This window comes from Callorhinus ursinus, unplaced genomic scaffold (assembly GCF_003265705.2).
Source record: "Callorhinus ursinus isolate GAN/ISIS: 27379988/994484 unplaced genomic scaffold, GSC_fseal_2.0 scaffold25, whole genome shotgun sequence".
NCBI classification, from domain to species: domain Eukaryota; kingdom Metazoa; phylum Chordata; class Mammalia; order Carnivora; family Otariidae; genus Callorhinus; species Callorhinus ursinus.
In genome coordinates, this window is record NW_027397087.1 from 38,776,946 (window position 1) to 38,803,158 (window position 26,213).

Below are 26,213 nucleotides of genomic sequence, written 5' to 3' on the forward strand. Positions count from 1 at the left end.
GTGGGTCAAGTGGGTCTGTGGCCTGTCATTCCCCGGCGCCAAAAGTCACACACCTCTGTGTGATTCCTTCTGAGGCAGCCTTGAGTCGGCCTCCTGCCACAAAGGCTCCTGCCTGTTAGGAGTTCTGAGTTGCCTGAGGAGGAAGTAGAAGGCTGGATTAATGGGTGAGGGGTGGTTTGGTCCAGATGGTCGCTGCAGGCAAGGGCAAGAGTAGAACACAGAAGACCCCCACCTCAGCTCTCATTGATGGAGACTGGCAGCAGATTCAGCAGCCTCAACAAACAGGGCTTGTGGGGGTCTCGATGCTGGAGAATGAAGAAGGCAGCGAAGTGTACCCAATATGCTTTCTCCTGCTGCTTTCCTTTTGCCAATTCTGTGCCCTCCATTTGTATTGCTGTGCTGACACTTTAAGCTTCTGGTCATCCTTCAAGATTTCAGCTTGAGTGACTCCTCTGAGAGGGCTTCCCTGCCTCTCGTTTGGTCCCTCTGCTCCCTCATGGAGGATCTATTCTGTAATTTCCTGTCCCCCGGCCAGTCTGAAGAGCAGGGAGGAGTCTGATTTAGCTCCGTATCCTGTGCATTTAAAACATAGGAGAGGCTCGGCAAATGTTCAGTATAAAGTGTCCCAATGATGGGCATTGTGTATGTGTGGGATGAGGGTGTGGGGTGAGGAGGTGAGACAATTAGGCTAGACCCAGAAGAGGGCACCAGCACTAAGAACGGCAGGATTCTCCCGAGTGGACTACAACTACCAGGAGGCAGATACATAGACTACAGCTCCCAGAAGGCTGCGCGACATGTAGGCAGCCGGGCGCCCTCGTGAGACTACGTGCTAGGCGGAAACGGCGGAAACAGCGGAAGGGGTGGCTGAGATATCGCGATATTTGGGGCTGCCCGAGACGCGCCAGGCGTGGGTGAGGAGTCTAGGGGTCTTTGGAGGTTGTGTCCTCTTGGCCCGGCGGTAGGGAGGCCCTGGGAGCTTCGCCGACTGTCGGTCCGCGACTATTTATGCGTGACCTCACTTTGGCCCGCGCGCGCGTGTGTATGTGTGTGAAGGTTGTGGGTCCGCGGGGGTGTGTGACCTCAGTTTCCTATCAGTGCCCGTGAAGCTCAGCTTGCCACTGTGGGTTGGCGGCTGTGTCTGTGTGGGGACTGTTGCGCCTTTGGGACTGTACTCACCTGTGTGCCGGCGCATTTGGGACCGCTTCCTCGCTCGAGTCTGGAGTGGGGGATTTGTATCTGTGTGTTCCCACCCCTGCTTTGTGCCGCCCTGCGATTGTTCAGTGCCTTTTTAAACTAGTTTAAAAGGTGGCCCCATCAGTTCCCCTTATTTTAAAAACGGTAAAATAGAAAAAAGAAAGCCTTGGTATGTTGGAATTGTATCCTCTAGATCCGCCTAAAAGTGCTGATGGTTTTTAAAAATTAGAATGAGGCTAAATTTTACCAGAGAAAAACTTTTCTCGTCCTTTAGAGGCCTGTACCAGGCGATAAACAGGAGAGATTGCTATAGTCGGAGAATTGGTGAATGTTTTGGGAGTCGGGTGTTTTCCCCACGTTTCTCGCAGTGGCTGTAACTACCTTGAAGTAGCCAGTGTGTGTGCATGTGTGTGTGTGAATATGATACTTAGTTAACATTTTATATGGTATATATTAGTATATAATATATAATATACAATATATAATACAAATATGTATAAAATATGTATAATATATGTGTATATCCCCAACATGTGGGCTTGAGGAGGAGTGCCTAAGCTGGATTGCAGAAGCTGCAGAGTCAAGCATGCCTGCCTCTAGCGAGAGAGGAGCAGTTTTAGCAGAATGCCAAGGTCTTGAGCTCTCTCCTGAGTTCCTTGCCTTACCTTGGGGACAGGGATTTAAAGTACCCCGTGGCCTTTTAATGTCTTTGGATTTGGGGGCAGGGTGACATTTTGGGGAGCTAGAAGTTCCTCATTATTAGGAGGGCAGAATAGAGTGTGTTGACTGGTGGAAGATAGGGCCAGAGCAAAAGCCTGGGGCCAGGAGTGAGGGGCTTTAACGTTAGGCTAAAGATTATAAGCTCTTAATGGATCCTGGATCCCTGTTCCCCCACCCCCCATGTTTGGTTCTGCTTTGTCCTAGGCCCCAGGCCCTCACTGTTCCTGTGTTGGGCAGTGTTTGTACTGTCTGGCCCTTTTTTAACCCTGGTTCTGTGTGGCTTCACACATGCCCCTATTGTGACTGGCAGGTATTCCTGAAACCTTTACTTAACTTTGCCCTAATTAAGCTCATCAGAGGAGGTTTACACATCACAAGCTTGCCACAAGCAAGCTCTGGCTCTGCCTTTTTTTTTTTTTTTTTGAGAGAGCGCACACGCATGAGCAGGCAGGGGAGGGACAGAGGGAGAGAGAATCTTAAGCAGTTTATGCTCACGTGTAGCATGATGTGGGACTCGACGTGGGGCTCGATCTCACGACCCTGAGATCATGACCTGAGCCAAAACCAAGAGTCCCACACTTAACCTACTGAGCCACCCAGGAACCACTGTCTGGTCCTGTCTTTATAAGGAGTAGAGAACCTGCCATTTTTCTGGCTGTGACTTACCTGCATGACTGGTGTCCTGGGAGCTTAAGGCTCAGTAATCATAGCCTTCAGCCCTTATAACCTCTCTGCATGCTAACTCTTCCTGCTGCTAAAGAGTTCTCCAGCAAAGCCCAGAAAAATCAGGCACTATCTACAGCACCTTGGCTGTGCAAGTAGGCGGTTCTAACAGGAACGGCCTAGAGTAACAGACTTACTGGTTTGGGATTTGATCTTTTTTGAACGTAAACATAAAGAACTGCCAGCTATCACACTTCACAAGACTGTTAGGTTGAACCAATTTGACCTTGCTTTCAAATGTTTGTTAGATTACCCACTTTCTGTTATTCAAGTACCTATGTCCCCCACCCCCAACACCCAGCCCACACTCACTTTTCTCTAAAGGTAGGTAGGCTTTGGTCCTTAGCAAGTCTTGCTCATCAGGCTAAGTTGTAAATCTTGGGCTATATCACCTACTGTGGGGAAGTAATTGAAATCCCCAACATAGCTTCATGCCCTAGGTTTTTATTTATTTATTTATTTATTTATTTATTCATTCATTCATTCATTCATTCATTCAATCAATCAATCAATCGAGCGCCCGAACAGGGATAGGAGCAGAGGGAGAGGATGAGAGAATCCTCAAGCAGACTCCCTGCTGAGTGTGGAGCCTGACTTGGGGCTTGATCCCAGGACCCTGAGATCATGCCCTGAGCTGAAATCAAGAGTTGGCCGCTTAACCAACTGAGCCACCCAGGCCGCCCCGTGCCCTCAGTTTAACTGATTGCTTTCAGTAACCAGTTCCTTAGGAATGATATCAGCTTGATGTAGAGGAGATTTAGGGCCTGCAGAGATGAAGTTCAGCCTCTGGTTTGGCAGGAATCTCCCTGTCCTGGCACCAGTTAGCTGGGGTGGGATAGGGTCAGGGTTTGCGCTCTGGTAGGTAGGTTTCCCTGGAGAATCAAGAATATGCCTCCCTCACCTACTGAGGGTGCTAATCAGCATGCTGATCTGGGAAGGGGCTGACTGGTAGGCCCTCTAGATCCTGCCAGTTGCCAACAGGGCTCACCAAGCCCTCGAGTAGACTCATTTGTGCTCTGGGCAAGCATGGCCCTGGCTGAGGCCCTGATGTAGAGCAGAGACTGAAACGGAGCTGGCAAACAGAACTTTGGGGGAGTCTTGCTTTAGGGAACTGGTCTGTGCTTAACTCCTGCTGATTGTCTCCTGGGTCTGGGCATCTAGGATCTTTCCGGGTAGGAGTGGGATAATAGATCCAAATAGGATCCTCAGCTCATGTGGGTGTGTGCCTGAGTCTTGAAGGCAAATACTGGGCAGAGAGGCCCTCGGAAACCAAGGAGCCTCTGGAGTGAAGAGGAAGCCCTTATGGGTGTGCAGCCACGGACGTAGCCACTGGGTGATTCACAGATAACTTCCTCCTTGGGGTTTGCCTTGGTTTCCCCTCCCACTGCTGATTCTGCCCATTTTGAGTGCATCTTCCAGGACTCTTGTACAGAGAGCTCTTAACTGGTGTCTTTCATACATTGACTCAGAGGTTTCTACTGGAAGGAGCTTCAGAGATCACCTGGTCCTACCTCTGTATTTTTCAGATGAAGAGACAGGTCCAGGGAGGGAAGTACCCTGGGCCAAGGTCACACACCAGCTCAGGAACACAACCATGGACAGGGCCCAGGGCTCCTGATGTACCAGCCAGGCTTCTGTGCCAGTGTCTTGTGCCCCACACCTCACCCTGCTTCAGAAGGTACAGTTTATTATTCCTCCAGCAGAGGTTCAGGACCCACCAGGTGCCTGGCTCTTGGTGATCGGACCTGGTCACACATTCAGGGAGCTTGCTGGTGGCAGTGGTGGTGGTGGGAAGGTGGAGAGGGAGAGGCAAGGAAACAGGAACAGTGGAATCACTTATTACCAGACAGTTGTATCCCAGAGAAGGGCCCATCTCAAATGATTTTAGGTGTGACTCTTCACAACTCATATACAGATACCCCAAAGACAGTGGCATGTCTTGCACAATTCTTTGCCCAGTGCTAGATGTCATTAGTCCTCAGTGATTGTTGCTGATGGAGTAGGTACATTTTGCTGACCCAGCTTGCAGAGTGTAGGTTTTGGTGTGTCCGTCAGCTATATTATCTCGGGCACTCCTAGCAACATCTGAGGGCCAGAGGAAGAAACCAAGCATCTGGTCCCATGGGGGTGTCCAACATCCCCTTTAATGCTTGTTCCTTCTGGGCTTGGATTTGCAGAGTGGTGTCCAGTTTGATCTAAAGGGACGGTGACAGAGAGGCAAATGTTTCTACTCCCTAGATCACCCAAGTCCTGTTGCCTAGGGTTTACCACCTCTCAGGTGTCCCTGAACCCGTGCCATCCTGCTACTCCTTTCAGTCAGTCCAGCCTCCTCCCATCTCCACCTCCAGGGCCCCGTCCATACTTGGCACAAGGACTATCTTTCTAAAATGAAAACTCACCTTGGCCTTCACCGCTCTTGACAGTGCCCTTGACCCGATTGCAACCTTACCTCCTGCCACCCCCTACCTCCCATCACCCTTTAGCCTCACTCCTAAGCTGCTCGTTGTTCCCCAAACCTGCCACCCTCAGGCCTCTTCACCTTGGTGGGATTATTCCTTCTTGCATGGTTATTTCCTTCTTTCTCTGGGAAGCGTACTGGTCCTTCAGACTCAAACTGAATGTCCTTGTTTGGGTCTCTGACTTCCTCAGACAGTTACTCCTGGGCAGCCAAGGCCCCCGGTATGGACCTTCCTCACAGCACTGGGCCATATTACATGGTACCTGACCTCATCAAATCGTGTGCTCCCAGCCGCTGGGACTGCTCACCCCTCAGTAACCCGAGTATCTGGCCCAGGGTACTCAAGACAGTTTGGTCGAACGTATGAATGAAGTGGGTGCCCCTTACTCTGCTTTTTGATTTTAAGTCCTGACAGAGCTGTGTGGAGGCCGTCCTGGCAGGCTCCCGGGATTCGAAGCCATTAGACCCCACATGGAATCCAGTGCCTCAAGTCCGGCTGCTGCACCCTTGGTGAAGAGACAGTTCCATGTTCTCGTGGGTGTCACTGGGAGTGTTGCAGCCCTGAAGTTGCCTCTTCTGGTGTCTAGGCTTTTGGACATTCCTGGTGTGAGTATGCTTTTTAGACAGCGTAGCAGTCTGATGGTGGAGAGCTGCCATTCCTGGGGCTGGCCCATTTTTATGCAGTGCATGGGGTTTTTTGTTAATGGTGGTGTTTGTGGAAGCCCTCTGTGTGCATTAGTTTGTAGGGGAGGCAGGAGATAGTCCAGTATAACCGGAAACTAGATGAGAGGGTGTGGACAGTGTGAGGGGAGACTGGGAAAGGAACGCTTGGCTGAATAGAGGGTTTGGGTTCCCAGATGCTGATCCTGGTTCCCCAAGGTGCTGGTGTGGGAGGAGGGCTGGCTGGAGAAATGCAGCACAGTTGCGGTCTCCCCTTGCTGCCTTGGGCACCCCACCCCCGTTTCATCTTGAACACTGCGGCTCTCTTCTCCCTCCTTGTTAGACACCGTGACTGTCCTGTCGGTCCAGATGCACTGGGATGTCAGGGGTACCCCATTGCCTGCGGCTCTGGTTTCAAACTGCTCCTTCAGGTGTTCAGAGATGCCCAGGGTCCTCCACAGTGTATACATCAAAATGTACCTCCATTTTGATCAATTTTATATATTTGTATATATTTTTATATAGTAGGGTCCTGGAGCAAATTCTTCGGGAAAAGTTCAAGGCTTTAAACAATGTGAAATCCAGCAGGTATTGACCTCATTTCCTTGTCTGGTCTCTAAGGTCTGTTGAACTCTCACTGCCTACACTCCAATGGCCTTTGCTTTGGCCTGGTCCCTGCCAGGCTGTGCTGCCCTCCTATTCCTCTGCCTCTCTAAATTCTGCCCAAACACTTTACAAGAAAGCCTTCCTGGCCTGCTTCAGCCCATGTGGCATTGTTCCTTTCCTTTTAAAACTCATTTGATGAGGGGCACCTGGCTGGCTCAGTTGGTAGAGCATGCGACTCTTGATCTCCAGGTTGTGAGTTCGAGCCCCACATTGGGCATAGAATTTACTTAAATAAAATACCTAAAAAAAAGAAAACAAAACTCATTTGTTGTATTATTATTTTTAAAGATTTTCTTTACTTATTTCAGAGAGAGAGAGCACAGAGGGAGAAGCAGGCTCCCCACTGAGCAGAGAGCCTGATGTAGGACTCGATCCCAGGACCCTGAGATCATGACCTGAGCCAAAAGCAGACGCTTGACTGAGCCACCCAGGTGCCCTCATTTGATGTATTAAAGAAAAACCTGAGATGGGCAGTAAAGTGGTAAAAACAGGTTTTATTAAGAAAAACTACCACAATAAGGGAAAAGAGACCTCAGCAGAGAACTGGGCTTGATTCCAAATACAACAGGGAAAAGTGGGGGTTTGTAGGCAAGGAGCAGGTGGAGGGCGGTGGATGGAAAATTACTAAGAGGAAATACCAGGACTAAGGGGGGTTCTGGCTAAACTGTCCTGACAGGATTCTTAGTGCAGGCAGGCCAAGGTGATCAATCATCACGTGAGGGTTGTTGAGGGATGAGGAGCCTGATGAGATATCCAGGCTGATCAGATATCGAGAGTGGGGGATTCTGGCTAAACCCACTTAACAGGAGCTTAAGGACCAGGCCCCAGGATAGGCTTAGTCAAAAAAGTGGCGCAGAGGAGCCTGAGTAGAGTTTGGTCTGGGAGAGAATCTTGACCAAGCTGTGGGGAATCTTAGGCTGTCTTTGACATTGCTCATGTTGTTGCACGTTCCTTTTGTTGGGTGCGCCACTGGGGCCCAGGCTGTGCTTTTTCCCTGTATCTATGCGTACCTTTCGCAGTGGCACAGGTGCATGTACCCAGTGTGTCCAGCAGGGGGCGGTGCTCACTTGCAGATGATCATGTCAGGACTGAAGGCAGGGGTGAGAAATCTTTTTTTTTCCTTTACTTTCCACAAACTTTCTACCCAGAAAGTCACCCCCTCACCCGACCCCTCGTGCTGGGACAAGCGGTGAAGCAGGCAGCCAGAGATGCCAGTCAGGCTAGAAGGGGGAAGGGAGGTGAGTCTCGTGGCTGCTGGGCACTGGTGCTGCTGGGCACTGGTGCTGCTGGGCAGTACTACCTGTGGCCTGCCCCACCTGTGGCCTGCCCCCTCTCCCCCGTAGGCCCAGAACCCTTGGGAGGAGCTGGCTCACTAGACCCATGAGGGCGGGAGGCCTGGAGGCCTGGAAGGGGTTTTTGCAGCAGTGACAGCCTCTGTCCCCTCGGGAGGCAGGGAGCCATGCAGTTCCCTTTTCCCATAGCAGAGCAAGTGGATTTCCGGACTGGGGGAGGAGGGGGCAGGGCGTCCTATCCCAGGAAACAGATGGGCAGCCTCAGAGCTGGGGGAAATGGCAACTCCCCCGCTTCCTGCCGTCCCGTGCAGCCAGCATTTACAGGGGTGTGAGGAAAGAGTTGCGTGAAGTAGGGAGGCTCTCCAACCCACCCCAGGCCCTGGCCCTCTGACGGGGACAGGCCTTGTCTGGAATAGGAACTTGGTTCTCTCTTGCTGGCTGGAGCCCATCTGAAAGTTAGGCAGCCAGAAGGGCACTGACCTAGGACGGAGGACTTGGAGCCTGCCTTTCTCATTTAAAATAAAGGGGATTACAACCACCCATTCCCTCAGGCTCTTGTCAAGGCTTGGGGAGGGGACACCAATGAAAGTTTGTCGTCCTGTGCCAGGAGCTGTGCTTAGCTAACAGTGTTTGTTTCCTGTCCTTCACCCTCTCCTTTTCCCTTGTCATGTCCTTTGGGCCAGCCACGTGGTGGGGTTGTTGGGGTTGGCGAGACAGCCCGTGTGGGAAGAGCTGTGGGATCCACAGTCCAGCTGCTCCCGTGGAGGGGCCCACTGCCCTCTCACTTCTTGGCCAGCTCATCCTGTAGGTAGAACAGCTCTCCGAGGAGCCTGGGTTTCCTTGGTGGAGTCCTTGTGAGACAACCAGAGGGGGACCCTTGCTTGGCCCGATGCCGTGGCCTCCCCACACTCCCTGATGGTACTGATCTCCCCATTGCCCTCTTTCTGGGTCACCCCCAGGAGCAGTCTGTCCCTTGGAATGGTCCTTCTCAGCTGCTTGCCTACATCATGGATTCACACGCTCAGGGCTTTCATGAGCTCCTGAGGCATTTCTAGATTTTGGCCAGCAGACAAGCAGCTGAAGTGTGGGCTGCGGGGAGCTGGGTGATTCTACAGATCTGGCTCATAACTGCAGGTGTACCTCATTTTATTGTGCTTTGCAGATACTGAGTTTTCTTACAAATTGAAGATTTGTGCCAACCCTGCATTGAGCAAGTCTGTTGGTGCCATTTTTCCAACAGCCTTTGCTCACTTTGTGTCACCTTTTGGTAATTCTCATAATATTTCAAACTTTTTGATTATTGTATTTGTTATGGTGATCTGTGATCAGCGATTACAACTTGCTGAAGGTTCAGATGATGATTAGCCTTTTTTTAGCAATAAACTATTTATTAAATATTTATTTTTATTTATTTTAGAGAGTGGGGGAGGGACAGAGGAAGAGAGAGTCTCAAGACCACGGGGCTGGATCTCACAACCCTGAGATCATGACCAAGAGTTGGATGCTCAGCTGACTGCACCACCCAGGCGCCCCACAATAAACCACTTTTAATTGAGGTATTGTTAGAAGTGGGGGAGGGAGAGTAAGGTATCCTCCAGCCTGAGAAGGCACTTTGAGACTGAAAAATGAGCCACTCCATTCCATTAGAGACACTTATTCAGGGGAACTTGCCGATGGGTGGGAGGGCAGGCAGGTTGGGTGGATGACGGTCCAGGCGCTGCGCAGCTATGCTCTGCCAAGTCCACACCTCAGTCTACAGCTTTTAGAGACTGAAGGGCATTGTGATGAGGTCAACGAGTCGTTCTCTAACGTGGTGCCGTCTGTGTACCACTTCAGGGAAGGTCAGAACAACCCTTCCCACATTCTGGTCAGGGCAGACATTAACCACCACAAGGCCTGAAACACACAGTCTGGAGGGAGGTCATTGCTCGGGCATGAACAAGATGGAGAGTCCAGTATGGGGTCGGTGTTGTCTGCACTCCTCCAGGCACGCGTCTTGCTTTATTTTAGACATAATGCTATTGCACACATAAGAGACTACAGTGTGGTGTAAACGTGACTTTTATATGTGCTGGGAAACCAAAAAACTTGCTTGGCTAGTTTTATTGAGATATTTGCTTTATTGCAGTGTTCTGGAACCAGACTCGCAATGTCCCAAGGTGGGCCTCTATTCCTGACTCACAAGTGTTGTCCAGGCACCCCAGGAGAGCCACTGGCTAGAGCCTGGCCAGGGAGACTGTGGAGGGGGGCAGGAGAGGGGTGGATTTGGTCTCACCTCACACACCAGCAGTCAGGCAGAGTGCCACTGCCAAGAATCCTGGGATGCTTTCTGTGGTGGTGGGGAGTTGGATAGTGGGGGCTGGCTGTACCTCAAGAGAGGCAGCCAAGCCTAGACGATTTCTCATGCTGGGATTCTGGGCAGTTCAGGTCTTCTTTATGGCCTCGATGTTCTTAGCCCTGCAATGAAGAGGGGGGGAGGCAGGTACTAAAATGAGGTCTTCAGGGCTTCTTCTGGCACTAGTCAAAGATTCTAGAGGTGAGGGCATAAAGGGATAGGACCCAAGGGCGGCCCGAGAGGAGGTCCTGGGATGCGCAAGCTTCAGGGTGTTTGCAGTTCCACAATTATCATGTAACTGGGTAGAAGTTCTGTCTGAGCACCCCCTCACTTGGATGGAGGAGACAGACGGCTCTCTAGCTTTTGCCCTGGCAGGCGTCAGCAGGGCTGCAGCCAGCGGGGCATTTCAAAAGGTGGAGGTCTCCCATTTGGGGAGCTGGCAGGACAAGTTTAAGTTTCTTTCTTTTCTTTTCTTTTCTTTCAGATTTTATGTATTTATTTGACAGAGACAGCCAAAGAGGGAACACAAGCAGGGGAAGTGGGAGAGGGAGAAGAGCAGGGAGCCTGATGCGGGGCTCAATCCCAGGACCCTGGGATCATGACCCGAGGCAAAGGCAGACGCCTAACGACTGAGCCACCCAGGCACCCCATTTTCTGTCTTTTTTAAAAGATTTATTTGAGAGAGAGAGTGAGCAAGAGAGGAGCGAGCACAAGCTGGGGGAGGGAGGACCAGAGGGAGAGGGAGAAACAGACGCCCCGCTGAGCAGGGAGCCTGATGGCCTTGATCCCAGGATCCTGGGATCATGACCTGAGCCGAAGGCAGATGCTTAACAGACTGAGCCACCCAGGCGCCCCAAAGAAATTTCTAGAATGCCTGTCAGGACATTGACCACTGTCGAGGGTGGGGGAAAGATGGTCCCACTCTCATGCACTATGAAGTAAATTCTGCTTCTCTGGAGGACCATTTGGCAATGTCTGGAGAGACAGAGTGTTCATAGCCCTTATTCACCCGTAGGATTGAATCCTGTAGGGTATAGAGATTCACTGTATGTACAAGGATGTTCATTAAAGCATTGTTTATCATTTCAAAACAAAACCAAAACTGGAAACAAAATGTCCGAGGATAAAGAGCGCTCTGGTGCAGTTTGGGTCCAGCCTCGAGATGAATTAAGGCAGCGCTTCAGAAGAATGGCTGGATCTCCATGTTGATGTGGGACAGTCTTCAAGATGTAGATGAAATGAGCCTGGTACAGGAGTTGGTGAATTAGGGCCCACAGGCCAAATCTGGTCTTGTTAACCTCTTTTTGCATGGTCTGTGAGCTAAAAATGGTTATTACGTTTTTAAGTGGTTGAAAAATTAAAAACAATATTTTGAGACACATAAAATTACATGAAAATTCAAACTTCTGTGTCCGTAACATTTTATTGGAACACAGCCACACCGTCATCTAAGTATTGCCTGTGACTGCAGCCTCGCTACTACAGAGTTGAGTAGTTGTGACAAAACTGAAAATAGTATCAGGCCCTTTAGAGAAAAAGTTTGCTGACCACTGGAATATTGTATGGTTCCTTTTATATGTTCACATATCTGAGTTACCACCTGCAAATTTTCCTCTGGAGGTAGTCACCTTTGTGCAGAAATGGGGGCAGGAAGGGAGGCTTGCATTTTGTATCATTCTGTTCAAACTTCATTTTTTAACCTCTGTGTATATTTATTTTTAAAGTCAGTGGGACTCTTGGTGGGAAAATTATGGAACATTCTTTGCAACTTTATGCTTTTTTTTAATGCTCGCTGAGAAAAGGAAGTGGGAGAAACGAGGCCTGGTTTGAGGTTTTCCTTTCTTTCGGCGGGGGGGGGGGGGGGTACCTGCCTGCCCTGTGGTCCTGTTGTGGAAACTGGTCTGTCCAGCTGTACTGCTCTCAGGCATTTATTTAGGTTTCTGCTGGTTTGGCCGGCCCCTTCTGCCCTGGTCAGTTCCTCCAGGGAGTGAGCACTGCGGTCTGCCTTTCGAGTTCCTTTCTTGAGAATTTTCTCTAGCTGGGGAAGGGCACAGAGGGACTGGCAGCTTGGTCCTGCTTGAATGGCAGGAAGGGCTGTTGAGACCAGCACACCAGCTCCCCCAGGAGGCCCAACTGGGAGGCTGATGGAGAATGGCTTTCCCCAGAGAGCCTGGTGGGAAAGGGCAAGAGGGCTGGGATGGCATAGTGAGCTGGATGGGCCCCTGAAGGCCATGTGGTTTAAATGGCTCATGGCTCAGAGGAGGAAACCAGGACCAGAGAGGAAGAGGGATTTGCCCAAGACCTGCCCCCCCCCCCCCATCCCCTAGCCAGTGAGCTGGCAGAACTGGTGCTTGGGGCCAGGTTTCTTGACTCCTTTCAGCAAGTGAACTTGAGGAGCTCAGATCTTGAGCATAGGCATTCTGTGCTCAAGCTAACCATGGCTGTGAGGATGAGAATTCCCAGGACATCGTGGACTCTTACCTGGCCTGCCTTGCTTCATGGTCAAGGTCATATATACCGCACCTACTTGTTAGACTGAGTCTTTGCTGAGGGCAGAGCCCGAATCTTACCAGCTGCGGCCGCCATGTATATGTAGGCTCAATAAATGTTTGACAAGTCAAGATATCGGGCACTTGGGTGGCTCAGTCGGTTAAGCGTCTGCCGTTGGCTAAGGTCATGGTCTCAGGGTCCTGGGATCAAGTCCCATGTGGGGCTCCCTGCTCAGCGGGGGTCTGCTCTCCCCTTCCCTTTGTCCACCCCGCCCCCACTTGTGCTCTCTCTCAAATAAATAAAATCTTTTCAAAAAAAGTCAAGACATCATTATGAGCTGGAACATTATGAGTTGGGACAGCCACCCAGCCAACCGGAACACCCTCAGGGATTTGGTAATGAGGCCACCTCCTCCACAGCTCCCCACCCTATGTGCTGACTGCCCTGGGCACCAAGAGTACTTTTTCCTAGAGTATGCCCACCACCCCCACGCTCAGATTCGTGTCAGCTTCTTGGCTGGTTCCCAGGCTCTGGGCACAACCAGTGTCAACACTGGTCAGCTTAGTGTCAGGGGCCTCTGCTGGGTGTGCCAGCCCAGAGGCCCGAGCCACCAAAGCGCAGGGTTCCTTGCCCTGTGGCAGCGTAAGGCATGGTGGATGCTTCCTCTTTAGAATCCTCAGCAGCCTCCTGTGAAGCTATCATCGCCTGCCCTACTAGGAACACCTGCTCTTTTCGGGCTACTTGGCTGGGGGTTCCGGCTGGATTTCTCCTTTACTTGTATATGCCAGAGCTGTGCTATCTAGTACAGTGGCCACTAGCCACATTTAAATTTAAATTATTAAAATTAAATTAAACCAAAACTTCAGTTCCTCAGTCACACTAGCCACACCTCAAGGGTTCAGTAGCCCGCATGTGGCAAGGGGCTGCTGTGCTGAACGGCACAGGTGTGACATGTTTCTGTCACTGGAGCGCTCTGTTGGATGGTCCTGTAGAGAACTGGTTCTCACCTCGGGCAGCTTTGCCTCCCAGGGGACACTGGACTATGTTCGGGGACCTTTTTGGTTGTCAAACTTGGGCAGGGGGTGCTACTGGCTCCTGGTGATAGTAAATAGTGGCCAGAGATAGGGTGGGAGGGGGAAATGCAGGCCATGGGATTTGTCTCATCCTATGGCTGTGAAAGTGCTTCTCCCCAAGTCCCTTTGGTAGTCTGCCCTGGAGGCAGCCTGGGCCAGACTAGGCCTAAAAGAAGATGTGGAGGTATCACTCCTAAATCTGTTTCCATTTCCCCCCTCCCTTACTCTCCAGCTAATGTACCTTCAGTAGAGAAAAGGAAACTAGATTTACCAACTGGTTTCAGGAAGGAACCTCTATAAATGCCAGGCAAAATGCAGACAGCTTATAAGGTCTGGCCAAGCCTTGGTCACATCACACAGAGAAGTTCAGGTTTTGTTTTGTTTGAAGATTTTATTTATTTATTGACAGAGACACAGCGAGAGAGGGAACACAAGCAGGGGGAGTGGGAGAGGGAGAAGCAGGCTTCCCGCGGAGCAAGGAGCCCAAAGTGGGGCTCGATCTCAGGACCCTGGGATCATGACCTGAGCCGAAGGCAGACGCTTAACAACTGAGCCACCCAGATGCCCTGAGAAGTTCAGGTTTTAAATATTAGATATAAAAACCCCTGGCAGGGGCCTCACCAGAGGACCAAGCTCTGGCTGCCTTTCAGGAACTCTCCAGTGTGTGGGAGATTGTTTTAATCCTAGCTCTGCTTCTACCAGGACCCACGAGGGGTATAAGAAAGCCAGCGCGGGTTCCTGTCCTTAAGAGTTTTCTGCCCTGCCAGGGCTCCTCGACATTTGCTAGGGGAAAGGTCAGGGTGAATGAGTGAGTAGTCTTGAGTTATTTAGTATCTCAGAAGGTAGCACAACATGTCCTTTTTTTTTTTTTAAGGATTTTATTTATTTATTTGAGAGGGAAGCGGGTCAGAGGGAGAAGCAGACCCCCTGCCGAGCAGGGAGCCCGACGCGGGACTCGATCCCGGGACTCCAGGATCACGACCTGAGCCGAAGGCAGTTGCTCAACCGACTGAGCCACCCGGGCACCCTTCTTTTTTTTTTTTTTTTTTTAAAGTGTGTAGACCTAGGGCCTAGTCCTTGGCTGCCAGGACATTTGGCAGAGTGAATGAAAATGAAAGGACAAAGCCCATAGGGCTGATGAATTAGATCAAGTGACATCCCTCTAAAACCAGAAAAACAGGCTGGGGCCTGCTGGACAGCATGAGGGTCAAGGAGAGGCAGCTGCTTCAGTGGGGTCAGGGGACGGGCATCGGCAAGGATCGGCTCATCATAACATTACTCTTGAGGTAAAGATCCCGGCCCCAGGAAGCTCCCTAACAGTGACTGTATAACCTGGGAGGCTAGCCGCAGAAGGATGGACTTCGAGACGGGGGGGAGGAGCTCAGAGGGAAGAGTTCAAGCAGGGGCCCAGGGCAGGAGGCTTCACCTGGATCCCTGGTTCGAACTCCCTAGGGGCCAGGTGAGGCTCAGGCCAAGAGCTGAGAGGGAGGAGGGAGCCCCAAAACAGGGCCATTACCAAACTGGGAATGTTTCTGACTAGCCCTAGGCACAGTCCTTACTTTTGAGAACTGACAGGCAGTTTGGGAGTTAGGGAAAGTAGGGGAACTAGATCTTCAGGAAGTAGTTTTCTAGATTTCAGAATAGAGGATGAACTGGGATGTTCTTTTTTATTTTTTTCTGCCCTTACCCTGAACTAGGATATTCTTTTTTTTTAAAGATTTTATTTATCTATTTGATAGAGCACAAGCAGGGGGAGCAGGAGGGGGAGGGAGAAGCAGGCTCCCTGCTGAGCAAGGAGCCTGACTGGGAGCTCAATCCCAGGACCCTGAGGTCATGACCTAAGCCGAAGGCAGACGCTTAACCGACTGAGCCACCCAGGCGCCCCTGAACTGGGATATTCTTTTTTTTTTTTTTTAAAGATTTTATTTATTTATTTGAGAGAGAATGAGAGAGAGAGAGAGCATGAGAGGAGGGAGGGTCAGAGGGGGAAGCAGACTCCCCGCTGAGCGGGGAGCCCGATGCAGGACTCGATCCCGGGACTCCAGGATCATGACCTGAGCCGAAGGCAGTCGCTCAACCAACTGAGCCACCCAGGCGCCCCTGAACTGGGATATTCTTAAGTGGCACATTGTTCAGGGTGGTTGGGAAGCTCTTAGAGATGAAAGACAGTGGTCCCCATGAGGAAAAGAAGGCAGTATCCAAAAACCAGTATGTCTACCTGGGAAGCTGTCTGTCGAAGGAGATTGGAAAACAGTTAAATGGAAAGGAGGACGTGTAACCAAAGATGGAGGTAAGAGCGTGGCCCAGAGGCCACCAGAGTGAGCTGAACCTTGCCCTGAAACTCAGGACGACCAACAGCGCCATTACATATATTTGGGAAAGGAACAGGGAAACAGGGCCTGGTCTTGGAGGCCAGTGGTACAATATTAGGAGGGAACAGAAAGAAACCAGAGAGACTCTTGTGTCCCATTTTGTTTCCATCTTTTGAGCTTGAAAAAGCAGGACAAATGGTGATAGAAGGGACTTGAACCCAAGTTGGGTGATTCATCCCCTGGGCAAATTTCTGTCTGGCTGGCGGCCTACAGGACGGGTGGGAAACAGCAGAGGTCCTGGGGGCTAGAGATGACTAATGTCTAGATGAGGTCTGCAAACACTTAGAAAAGCTCTCAGAAAGTGGTTGTCACTGGGGCTTGATCAGGCTCATTGGGAACAAGGCCTAACAATTTCAGTTTATTTTTTTGGACCTCAAAGTACTTCTGGATTGAGGTGAGGCCTTTAATAGAGTCTTAGGACATCCCCCTGGACCACCTGACAGTGATGTCAGCATGTTTATAAACAGTGAAAGATCCCACTTTGAAAGGAATCGTTCTTGATTCCTCCCACCCCTACCCCGTGGACCTTAGGGAAGAGCCCTGCTCTTGACCTTGTTCTGTTCATGATTTGGTTCCTGTCTTGGGGTGGGGGTAGGGGGCTCCTGATGGTGGTGCTGGCTAAGAGCAGGACTGAGATCTGAGGAACTCTCTGTGGGCCACCTCTGGAAAGTGGAATTTACCAGGGCAATGTGACAGACTGCATTTGGGACCAGAAAAGTAGTTGTGCAGGTACAGGCTGGGGTTTGCGGCTTAGCAGCAACATGGTGAGAAAAACTCTCTTGAGCTTGCTGATTGCAAACCACATATATGTCAGCAGGAGGATGTGGCTTCAGGAAGAGGTGCTGTGGGCTCAGGCTCCACAGACAGACACTCAGTGGGTTCCAGGGACGTGATGCTCCGGGTCCCCTGAGCCTGACCCAACGACAGCAGGCAGGCAGAAGAGATGCCTCCTGTCTCTGAGTTCTTCAGTTCTGGGAGATTCCATTCCATTTCTTTCATGATTTTTCTCACCTCCATTTTTCTGCTTTCTGCAACTCAGGCAGATTTTGGACCTCTTGAATCGATCTTCTGATTTTCTCATCTGTTTTTCTAACATTATCCTTCTTTTTTATCTTTCTTTTTTCTGCAAGATTTTTTCTACACTTATTCTGAGTTTTTTATTTCACTGTTTATAATTTTAATGTCCAAGAGTTCTTTTTTATTCCCTGAATGTTCATAAAAAAAAAAGAGCATCTTTTTTTTTTTTTTAAAGATTTTACTTATTTGAGAGAGAATGAGAGAGAGAAAGCACGAGAGGGAAGAGGGTCAGAGGGAGAAGCAGACTCCCTGCTGAGCAGGGAGCCCGACGCAGGACTCGATCCCAGGACTCCAGGATCATGACCTGAGCCGAAGGCAGTCGCTTAATCAACTGAGCCACCCAGGCGCCCGCATCTTATCTCATCTAATCTGCTAATGCTTCCTTCTAGTTCCATTTTCCAGAAATGTGTGGACATGTCTTACCTGCTGGTTTCTGGGGTTGGTTGGTTGGTTTTTGTTTTCACTTTATTTGATTTTTTTGGTCCTCTTCTCTCCGTTCTTGGTTCATATCATTAAAAAAAAAAATCCCTTTTATTTCAGTGGGATTTTGGGGGGCAGCAGAGTTTGAATGTACCTTATTTAACTGAAAGTTTATCCTTTTACTTAACATTTATATATCCTTTTTTTAAAAATATTTATTTATTTGAGAGAGTGTGAGCGGGGGGAGGGACAGAGGCAGAGGGAGAAGCCGGCTACCCACTGAGCAGGGAGCCTGATGTGCGGCCCAATCCCAGGACCCCGAGATCACGACCTGAGCCAAAGGCAGACGCTTAACTGACTCAGCCACCCAGGCGCTCTACCTTTTTTTTTTCTTAATGTTTTATTTTTAAGTAATCTTTACACCCAACTTGGGGCTTGAACTCACAACCCCCAAGTCACAGGCTCCACCAACTGACCAGCCAGGTGCCCCAATATATCCTTTTGTTTTAAAAGTGTCTTTTCAGACACATTTTGATGTGATAGAGGGTTTTAAAAATCCAGTATGAGAGTCTGAATTTTGATCAGGGAATTTAGCTCATTATCTATTGCTCTAATTACTATTATGTTAGGACTTACTTCTGCCATCTTACTCAGTGCTTTCTACTTGTCATGTGTCCTCTCTGCTTTTCTTCCCTTTCTGATCCTTCATTGTGTGGCTTGAGTTTTCTGCTGGTTTGAAGGTGACCTGTTCTTCTGGTTAGCTCTAACTTACCGTTCCCCTGCCTTTCCTTGCCACTGCCCTGTGTCTTGAGAGTCTCGGCACTGTCCTGCCTCCCTCTGCTGTCTCCCTGCTTGTGCTGGTCCCGGGTCGGCTCCAGGCCTTGGTGCCGCGGAGAGAAGGCGGCCCTGTTCCTCCGCCATCTTGTTCAGAGCTGCCGTGGAGGGAGCACCGGTGCTCAGTGGGAGTTTGGCTGAGGTCTTGTGCGAGTTTTGGGGATGGTAGATCCTAAGGGAGAGTGAGGGAGAGTGGACATGTCTGAGAGCTCTCTAGTAGAGCTAGAAATAGCAGACCTTCTGAAGTACCCGAATTTTGCTTCTCTGGGACGTCTGCTTCCGGTCCCAGCTTTGCTCTTACGTGTTGTGTGGAATGCTGTCGCTGCCACAGGATAGGCAGGAAACAGATGAGGAGGGGGGCCTCAGTGAGACGATAGGGAGGGATGGGGCCTCTGTGAGTGGGCATGGGCACGCTCCATCCCGAGAGGCAGCCGTGACGCAGCACCACCATTATCAAGTAGGAATGTGGGCCCCAGAGTGCCAGAGCTTTTAGTTTTTCAAGAGAAGCCAAGAAATTGGATTTTCTATGTGAAATCTCCCGATCTGTATATATTGGCTCAAAAATGTTTATAACCTCATGCAGGCCAAGTGGCATGTCTGCAGGCTGCATCTGGCCTGCATGCCACATGGGATTCCTGTTCTAGCCAGTTGATGATTCTGTCCTCATCACCCTTGACTCTTCTGTCTCCTGGATACATGTCCCCTAGAGATGTGATTTGCTACACCCTTCCCTCCCAGCCACTTCTTTGGAGCTCGTTTACTCTGCCAGCGTGTTGGTTTAACACCTCATTTTACAAAGGATGGCAACTGGGTCTAGTGCTGCCCACACGACTAACCATTCCCCTGTTTGCATTATGAATTACTTGTGGATGAGGAGTGTGAAGGTAAACTTCATTCTTGCCCCACAAGTGTAGGGCACACAGGTTTTTTTTGTTTTTTTTTTTTCCTGGAGTCTGTCTGCAACCAGAGCCCACAAGGCCTTGTTCCTAGAAGTACGAGAGAGGACTCTGCCTTGTTTTCTCGCTGGGGCATGGATGCAGCCACATCATGCCAGGCCCCAGCTCCCCAGCGCCTTGGCCTGCAGAGGGCAGGGTTGCGGTATGGATTAGAGCTCTTTGGGGTGGCCCCTCTTACCCTGCATTCCTTCCTGTCTGCCTCTCGGCCCGAGTGGCAGGAGCCTGCAGCTTTATATGCACTGGGCAGTTGGTGACTCATTCCTCAACAACCCCTCAGATGGGGAAGTGAAACGGCCACATCTGGTGGGGCCTGACCTTTGGGTGACATCGGAAGTAGCTATGCAAACATGGGGCTCACTGCCGAGGAGGGAGAAGTCTTTTCCACAGCCAGGCTGTGAAGAAAGCACTTGCCTGGCCTGGCCCCGTGCGGCCTCCAGGCCGGTGGCTCTGGTAACAGTTTCCTTTCCCTCTCCCTCTCCACCTCCATTGTTTTCTCGGTGACAGCTGGAAGTAGCAGTGGTCACAACCGAGAGAGCCAAACATTTCTACAGCCCCCAGGACATTCCTGTCACTCTCTACAGCGACGCTGATGAATGGGAGGTCAGTGCACAGGGGCCCCAGGGCTGAGTTCCATCGTGTTTCTGTCAACAGGACAGCAGTGTCCTCCCTGCTGCCCGTGGTCCTGGAGGCCAGAGCAGTCGAGCTAGGCTCAAGTCAGTGGTCAAGGCCCTCTGGGCAGAGGTGATGAGGAAAACATCTGTGTAGCTTCTGGCCTGCAGGAGGCCCGAAGTCTCCTCCCACCCCAGGCAGAGCTCGGCCCTGGCCCCGTGCCTCAGGTTGAGTGTCCTTGCACTTATCTGGGCTGATGAAACCACAGAGGAGCTCCGTTCCCAGCACCCTTGTCCACGTGGCTCCCAGTGTCAGGGCTGTGGAGGGCACCTCGCTTCCCACGGCCGCTGGGCTCTGCGTCTGGTCTCCCGCAGCGGGGCAAGCACCGGCCGATTCACCAGACATCGAGTGTGGGCCTCACAGGGGTGCCCTGCCAGGCATTTCGAAACATTCTCAGCCTAGAACATTTCTGACTGGCCTGTCTTCTCCACCCCACCCCCTCCATTCTCGCCGCCCCAGAGCCCTTCCACGGGCTTGGACAACCCAAGCATCCGCCTCAAGCAGACAGGCCAGGAGTTCCGTGCCAGATGTCAGTCCTCTTGAAAACCAAACCATAAAGGGAATAGCTTGGAGAGACAAGGGGTGTTTGTTTCCTCAGGCCTGGTTTCTCTCAGGCTGTCGGCTCCACAGCTGGTGCTCACCAGCTTAGCTGTGAGAGGGAACAGTAGTGGACTTGGACAGGGCTTGCTCAGGTGGTCTCCCTCGGTTTCTGACTTACGTATCCCTCCCGCCGCAATGAGAGAGTAGCCAGCTTAACGACTGCATTTCCTTCCCTCTGCCAGATGTGGAAGTGCCGATCCGACCCAGTTCTCCACATTGACCTGCGGAGGTGGGCCGACCTCATGTTGGTGGCTCCTCTTGATGCCAACACCTTGGGGAAGGTGGCCAGTGGCATATGTGACAACTTGCTTGTGAGTGACTCTACCCTCCTCCCTCCCTGGGCCTCACTCCTGGTTTGCTGAGCTGCAGACCGCCTTTGTTCGGGGTTCTTGCCTTAGAATTCTTTTTATGGTGGGCTGATTTGCCTGGAACAGTGTTCCCCTGGACCCCCTCCCCTCCACCTGGTGTCACCTATGTTCCGGCCAGTGGACAGATGGATGGATTCAGCTTGTGTGTGCTCTCTTGAGGGCGTCCACCTCTCACCTGCCCCCCTGATGCTCAGCTCTTCTCCCTTTGTCCCTCATTCATGGGCTGCCCTTGATGTGCTCTTCTGTTGGTCTCCCTGCCCAGCCCCACTGCCTGCCCCCCTTAGCCCTGCCTTCTCCCCAGGATCTGGGTATCCACATGGGTGATCTGATAAGAGTGTTTACTTCCTCATGGATCTCTTGTGCACACTTATCTCTCCTGTAGCATTGGCCACAAGGCAGAAATGCGGTTTTCCTGTGTGTTAGGGAAAGCTTAGAGGGGAAGGGAGGAGAAAGACAATGAGAGATGCCAGCCGATGGCTGGTAGAGGAGAGGAACAGAAGTCCAGATGCACAAAGTGGGGATTGTCCTCGGCCTAAGGGACCTCCAGGGAGCTGTTGTCCTAAAAGGCCTTGTTTATATGATCCTCCTGGGAAGAGCTAGGTGTGTCATCTCTCTCCTCCCTCCTTCTCCATTATTACCCCACGGCCCTCATTCATTGAACGTTCCCCTAACATGAACTGAGCCCCATGCTGAGAGACACACAGAATACGGAGAACTCATAGTCTGGAAGGAGAGGGTTGTTGGTTACCCACACAGGTGAGAAGGAAGTATGCTCTGGTGTCTGGTGTGTGGTACAGTCTTCAGTGACCCCAGTTGGTCCTTTGACAGTGGACAGTGCTGGGCATATAGTAAGTGTTCAATAAATACTTACTGTATGTATGAGGTCATTAGTCACTCTCCTTTGGCAAAGAGCAAGGAGATTTTCAGAGTTTAATAGGACGAAGAAGTAAATAATGAAGCTGGGTCAAAATGTTGGTGGGTCAGATAGGAGGTTAGTCTCCTTGCAGGCTTATTGATGGGTGCGTAAGGCACTCCTCGAAGAATCCACTAGTGATTGAAGCATCATTTGAATAAGAGCACAGGGTGACCAGAAGAAGAGTGACACACAGATGATGTAGCCAGGAGCAGGGGTAGGGGGGTACGGAGAAGGGTGAGCCTGGGGGTGGTGTTATTCAGAAGGCTTCCCAGTGAGGCTGGTGTGTGGCTGACCGGGCAGTTGGAGCAGGTGAGGCTCCAGGCCACTTTCATCCCTGTAGGCCTGAGGGGTGTGTGACCTGCACCATCTCAGCAGATCTCCAGGCTTCCCACTGGCTGGTCAGCACCAGCTGATGTGATGAAGCACACTGACCTCTAGGAGGTATGCCCCAGGCTGGGCTGGCTCTCGGATGGCTCCTTTCTTCCCCTGCAAAACTCTGCTTCCCTTTTTCCTTCAGAGCTGCCCTCACTCCGTGAAATCTTCAGGGTTCCCTCCTCCTGAATTGGCTGAACAGTGGAATATGTTCCTAGGACCAGTCCCCAGGCCATTTGCCTCAAAAGGTTTCACTTGAAGGCACAGATATTTCAAGGAATTACAAATCTCATAGTTTATTTTATTTTAGAGAGAGTGAGCAAGAGAGAGCAGGGGCGAGGGGAGGGGCAGAGGCAGAGGGAGAAGCAGACTCTCCACTGAATGGGAGCCCAACATGGGGCTTGATCCTGGGATTCTAGGATCATGACCTGAGCTGAAGGCAGACGCTTAACCCACTGAGCCACCCAGGCGCCCCTCTCCTAAAGTTTAAATTGTCATCATCCTTGCTCTGTGGCTCTGTACTCACTTAAAAGATGTTTTGTCCTTTTATCCCTGAAAACGTCGCCCTGCTGCCCCCTTCCTTCAGATCTCCCTTTCCAGTGTCTAGAACCTGGGGTGCTAGAAGAGCAGCGTGCTAGGTGTGAACCTATGCGCCAGGCCTCTGGGCCCTTGGCCTGGGTGAGGTGCACCACCATCTGCCCTCTGGCCCACTCGGGCCCTCGCCCCTTCTTTGTGCTAAATAGCCAAGCAGAGGGGCGCCTGGCTGGCTACGTTGGTAGAGCATGCAACTCTTGATCTCGGAGTCGTGAGTTTGAGCCCCAGGTTGGGTGTGGAGATTACTTAAAAAAAAAAAAAATAGCCAAGCACAACCAGAAAGAGGAGTGACTTCCTTGGGGCGCCAGTCTAGCTGGGAGCTGGTCTCCTGATCTATATCTAGGCCTTCTCGCTGCCCAGGCAGCTTCCCAGGGGCAGAGCTTGAGGTACTGAACAGAGCACTGACCAAACAGCTGTGACTGTGGGAACTGAGGCCTCCTCTCATCCCTCCTGCTGCCAGAAGGTTCAGAGGAGCTGTGGTTTGTCTGTGAAGGGCTGAGCTGCGAGGTGAGGTGGGAAGAGCTAGAGAGGCATGGGACATGGAGGTATTGGGTTTGTCTTCTGGTTGTTGGTGCGCTGTGCTTTGAAGATGCTTAGAAACCCCAAGCCAGCGCCCACCACACTCCACACTCCGTCAGGGGGCTGCTTCTAGGTATGTTCGTGACTCTTACAGAAGCGGCAGGTGGCACGGGGCCAAGAGGAAGTGTGACTGAAACTGTCCATTCAGCCTGGTTGCCACATTGAGAGGACTCGGTGGGAAACAGACGCTGGTGTCTGGGACTACACAAGCAGCCAGGTCCTGAGGCAGCGGGCCGTCCCACTTCCTTCCTGTCCCCAGGAGAGGGCAGGGGCACCCAGAGCTCCAGGCACCGGCTCGGGCCTGCTCACGGCATTGTTTCCGAACTCCCCCCTCTCTTCCCACACGGGCTGCACTTCAGGGACGGGATGTGCTGACCATTGTCTCCCCAAGGGGCGCACGGCTGGGAAGGAGGTGCCAGAGCAGTCGGGGAACCTCGGGGCTTATTTCTCCCCCCTGCAGCCCCTGGCCCGGGGAGCCTGTGCCTGTATTAGTACTAGGAGCTACTGTTTCGGGAGCCTGTCCTTGATGCCACACCCTGTGTGAAGAGCTGTAAGCATTTCCGGCCTCTGTCCTCGCAACCATCCAGTGAGGGGGGCTTTTGCAAAGAGGAAGCTAAGACTCCTGACATTAAATTACTCCTCCAAGTTCTCCCGGCTTGAAGTAAGAGTAGATAGCACAGTCGGGACTTGAACCCAGGTCTATGTGATTTTGCAACCCACTGAGCGGGTGGGTCCCTTTCACAGTTCCTCTGGTGTTTGACTTGGTGGGATGGCCTGGAACTTGGGAGGTAGTGAGGCTGTGTGGGACGGTGGAAGACCCTACGGGGCGGCGTGCAGGGCTTCATGCCCTGGATCATTGTCTCCATGGGAGCTTGGGGAATGCAGCTTTCCCGTGTGACATGGACAGCACCTTCTTTACAGGGTTGCAGTGAGGTGCGTGGGATACTGCAGGGGAGAGGGTTTTTGTTATGTGGAACGTGTTCTTATGCCAAGCTTTAGCCGGCCTCGAAGTAGAGCCGGGGTTGGGGTGGATGGGCCCCACCCAGTGAGTGGTCTGGGCCTTTGCTTTGGGGGTAACTGCTCCCCTGGCTGCCTTCTTTCTGTGAGGTGTGTCCCACAGTGGAGAAGCCTTGTGCTTTGGCTCAGAGAGCCTGTTCTGCACAGGAGTGGGGGTCTGTGTGGAGATGGTGGGGCCATTGTGAGTGTTGGGGGAGGACCTCCTGTGTGTCAGGCCCTGTGGGGAGGTGGAGAGACTGAGGAGACACGAGATGGGGGGACACGGACAAGTTGCACCCAGTCATCCCAAGCCCTCTGGCTGTGACCCAGAGGACAGTGGGTAGGATTTGGGAGCGCTGGGGAGGGGTGGCAGGCAGAGCGGCAGGCACCCACTTGCCCCACTGGGCCCTTCTTCACAGACCTGTGTCATCCGAGCCTGGGACTGCCGCAAGCCCCTGCTCTTCTGCCCAGCAATGAACACCGTCATGTGGGAGCATCCCATCACGGCGCAGCAGGTGGGCCAGCTCAAGGCCTTCGGCTATGTTGAGATACCTTGTGTGGCCAAGAAGTTGGTGTGTGGAGACCAAGGTGGGCATCTGGCCAGGCTCATAGGCCATCCCCACAGCCCAGAGTCACAGCAGGGCTCAGCTCCAGGGTCAGATCTGGGTCCTCAGGCAAAACTGTTCTCTGGGCTCGGTTTTCTCGTCTGGGAAATGGAAGTCTTAATTCCTCTCAGACTTGGTAGGATTAAACGAGATAGTATATGTCAAGTGCCTGGTGTCCCTGGCAGGCAGCCCGAGTACACAATGGTTACTGTGACTGTTCCTGGGGCCTGACCTGGGGATGCCTCGGAAGGGATTTGATGGGTCTGGCTCCTGCAGACATGGTCCTGGCCTTCCAGGCATTGGGCTTTCAGTGGAGCACTCGGGAGCACTGAGCAGGGTGGGTGGGGGCTGGGCCCCTGCCTCAGTCTGCAGGCTACAGCAGAACCTTGCTCCCTAGGTCTAGGGGCCATGGCCGAGGTGGGCACCATTGTGGACAAAGTGGAAGAAATCCTCTTCCGGCATGGTGGCTCTCAGCAGAGTTGAACCCAGGATTTCTGTCATGTGTGTCTCTCTGCACTCAGCGTGTTTTCAGGCCAAGTCTATGAAGAAGGTGGATGTTGGCAAAATACGGTGAAGACTTCTGCGTTTACTGGGGAGGAATCTGGCCTGGGCCGGGGGCCTGACTTGCCTCAGGTTCAATTAGACCAAAGGCCCAGGTCCCGACTTCTTTCCAGCTAAGAGATGCCTGCTTTCCAGAACCCTCTTCCCCTTTCCCTGGGATTAGCACAGTAGGCTGCTGTATGTCCCTGTGCTCTGGGAGGGGGACTGAGGGATGATGGAGAAACCTTGGTTCTCCCTGGTGCCTGGGAGCTGCTTCAGCTCCTTGGTGGGCTGCCCGGGCACCATGCAGAGTCAGAGAAGCCTGTGATTAGCAAGACGCTGAGATTCTCCGTAGACCATAGGGTGAGATCGGGGGTAATGGGGAATAAAGAAGAGTGACCTGTAGGAGTCCGTGTCCTTCCTTTACCTCTGTCTGTGGTCTCGGAGATCAGGGGCATTGCTTGGTGTGGTTGGCCAAGGGTCGGGGCTGACAACTGACCTGCATGTCTTCCTGCCAGTCTCATGTGGTGGTTAAGACAGACCCTAGTTCAAATCTCAGCTCTGCCATGTGCTAGCAAGGCTAGCATTCCTGGACCATGGCTCAGGGCTCTCAGCCTTTCTGACTCTCGCTTTCCTCATCTCGATGATCCTGCCCTCACGGAGTTGTTGAGAGAATTAAATGAGGTTATGTGTGCAAGGTA

The 26,213-nt window shown here is 51.8% G+C and overlaps 1 protein-coding gene across 13 annotated transcripts; it reads left to right on the plus strand.

Moving 5' to 3' along the window:
• Positions 1–822: 822 nt before the first annotated feature.
• PPCDC (phosphopantothenoylcysteine decarboxylase) lies at positions 823–26,213 on the plus strand. 13 transcript variants are annotated; one of them, XM_073877379.1, is made up of 8 exons: positions 923–1,040; positions 3,802–3,973; positions 4,167–4,318; positions 5,505–5,704; positions 19,778–19,873; positions 20,725–20,853; positions 24,787–24,955; positions 25,370–26,213. In XM_073877379.1, the coding sequence occupies exons 3-8, from the start codon at positions 4,258–4,260 to the stop codon at positions 25,453–25,455; spliced, it is 741 nt and encodes a 246-aa protein (XP_073733480.1). In that variant the 5' UTR covers positions 923–1,040; positions 3,802–3,973; positions 4,167–4,257; the 3' UTR covers positions 25,456–26,213. The 13 variants fall into 13 exon arrangements, with proteins under 13 accessions (XP_025739837.1, XP_025739842.1, XP_025739845.1 ...); XM_025884052.2 differs by lacking the exons at positions 923–1,040; positions 3,802–3,973 and adding an exon at positions 823–914; XM_073877378.1 differs by lacking the exon at positions 3,802–3,973 and having other exon boundaries at positions 908–1,040.

What these genes read in the sequence shown, in the direction of transcription:
- PPCDC (XM_025884052.2), top strand. Translation starts at nt 4,258, where the DNA reads ATGTACCAGCCAGGCTTCTGTGCCAGTGTCTTGTGCCCCACACCTCAC. An exon ending in ACCTCACCCTGCTTCAGAAG is followed by an intron (nt 4,319 to 5,504) that starts GTACAGTTTATT and finishes TTTGATTTTAAG; the next exon opens with TCCTGACAGAGCTGTGTGGA. An exon ending in GGCTTTTGGACATTCCTGGT is followed by an intron (nt 5,705 to 19,777) that starts GTGAGTATGCTT and finishes TCTCGGTGACAG; the next exon opens with CTGGAAGTAGCAGTGGTCAC.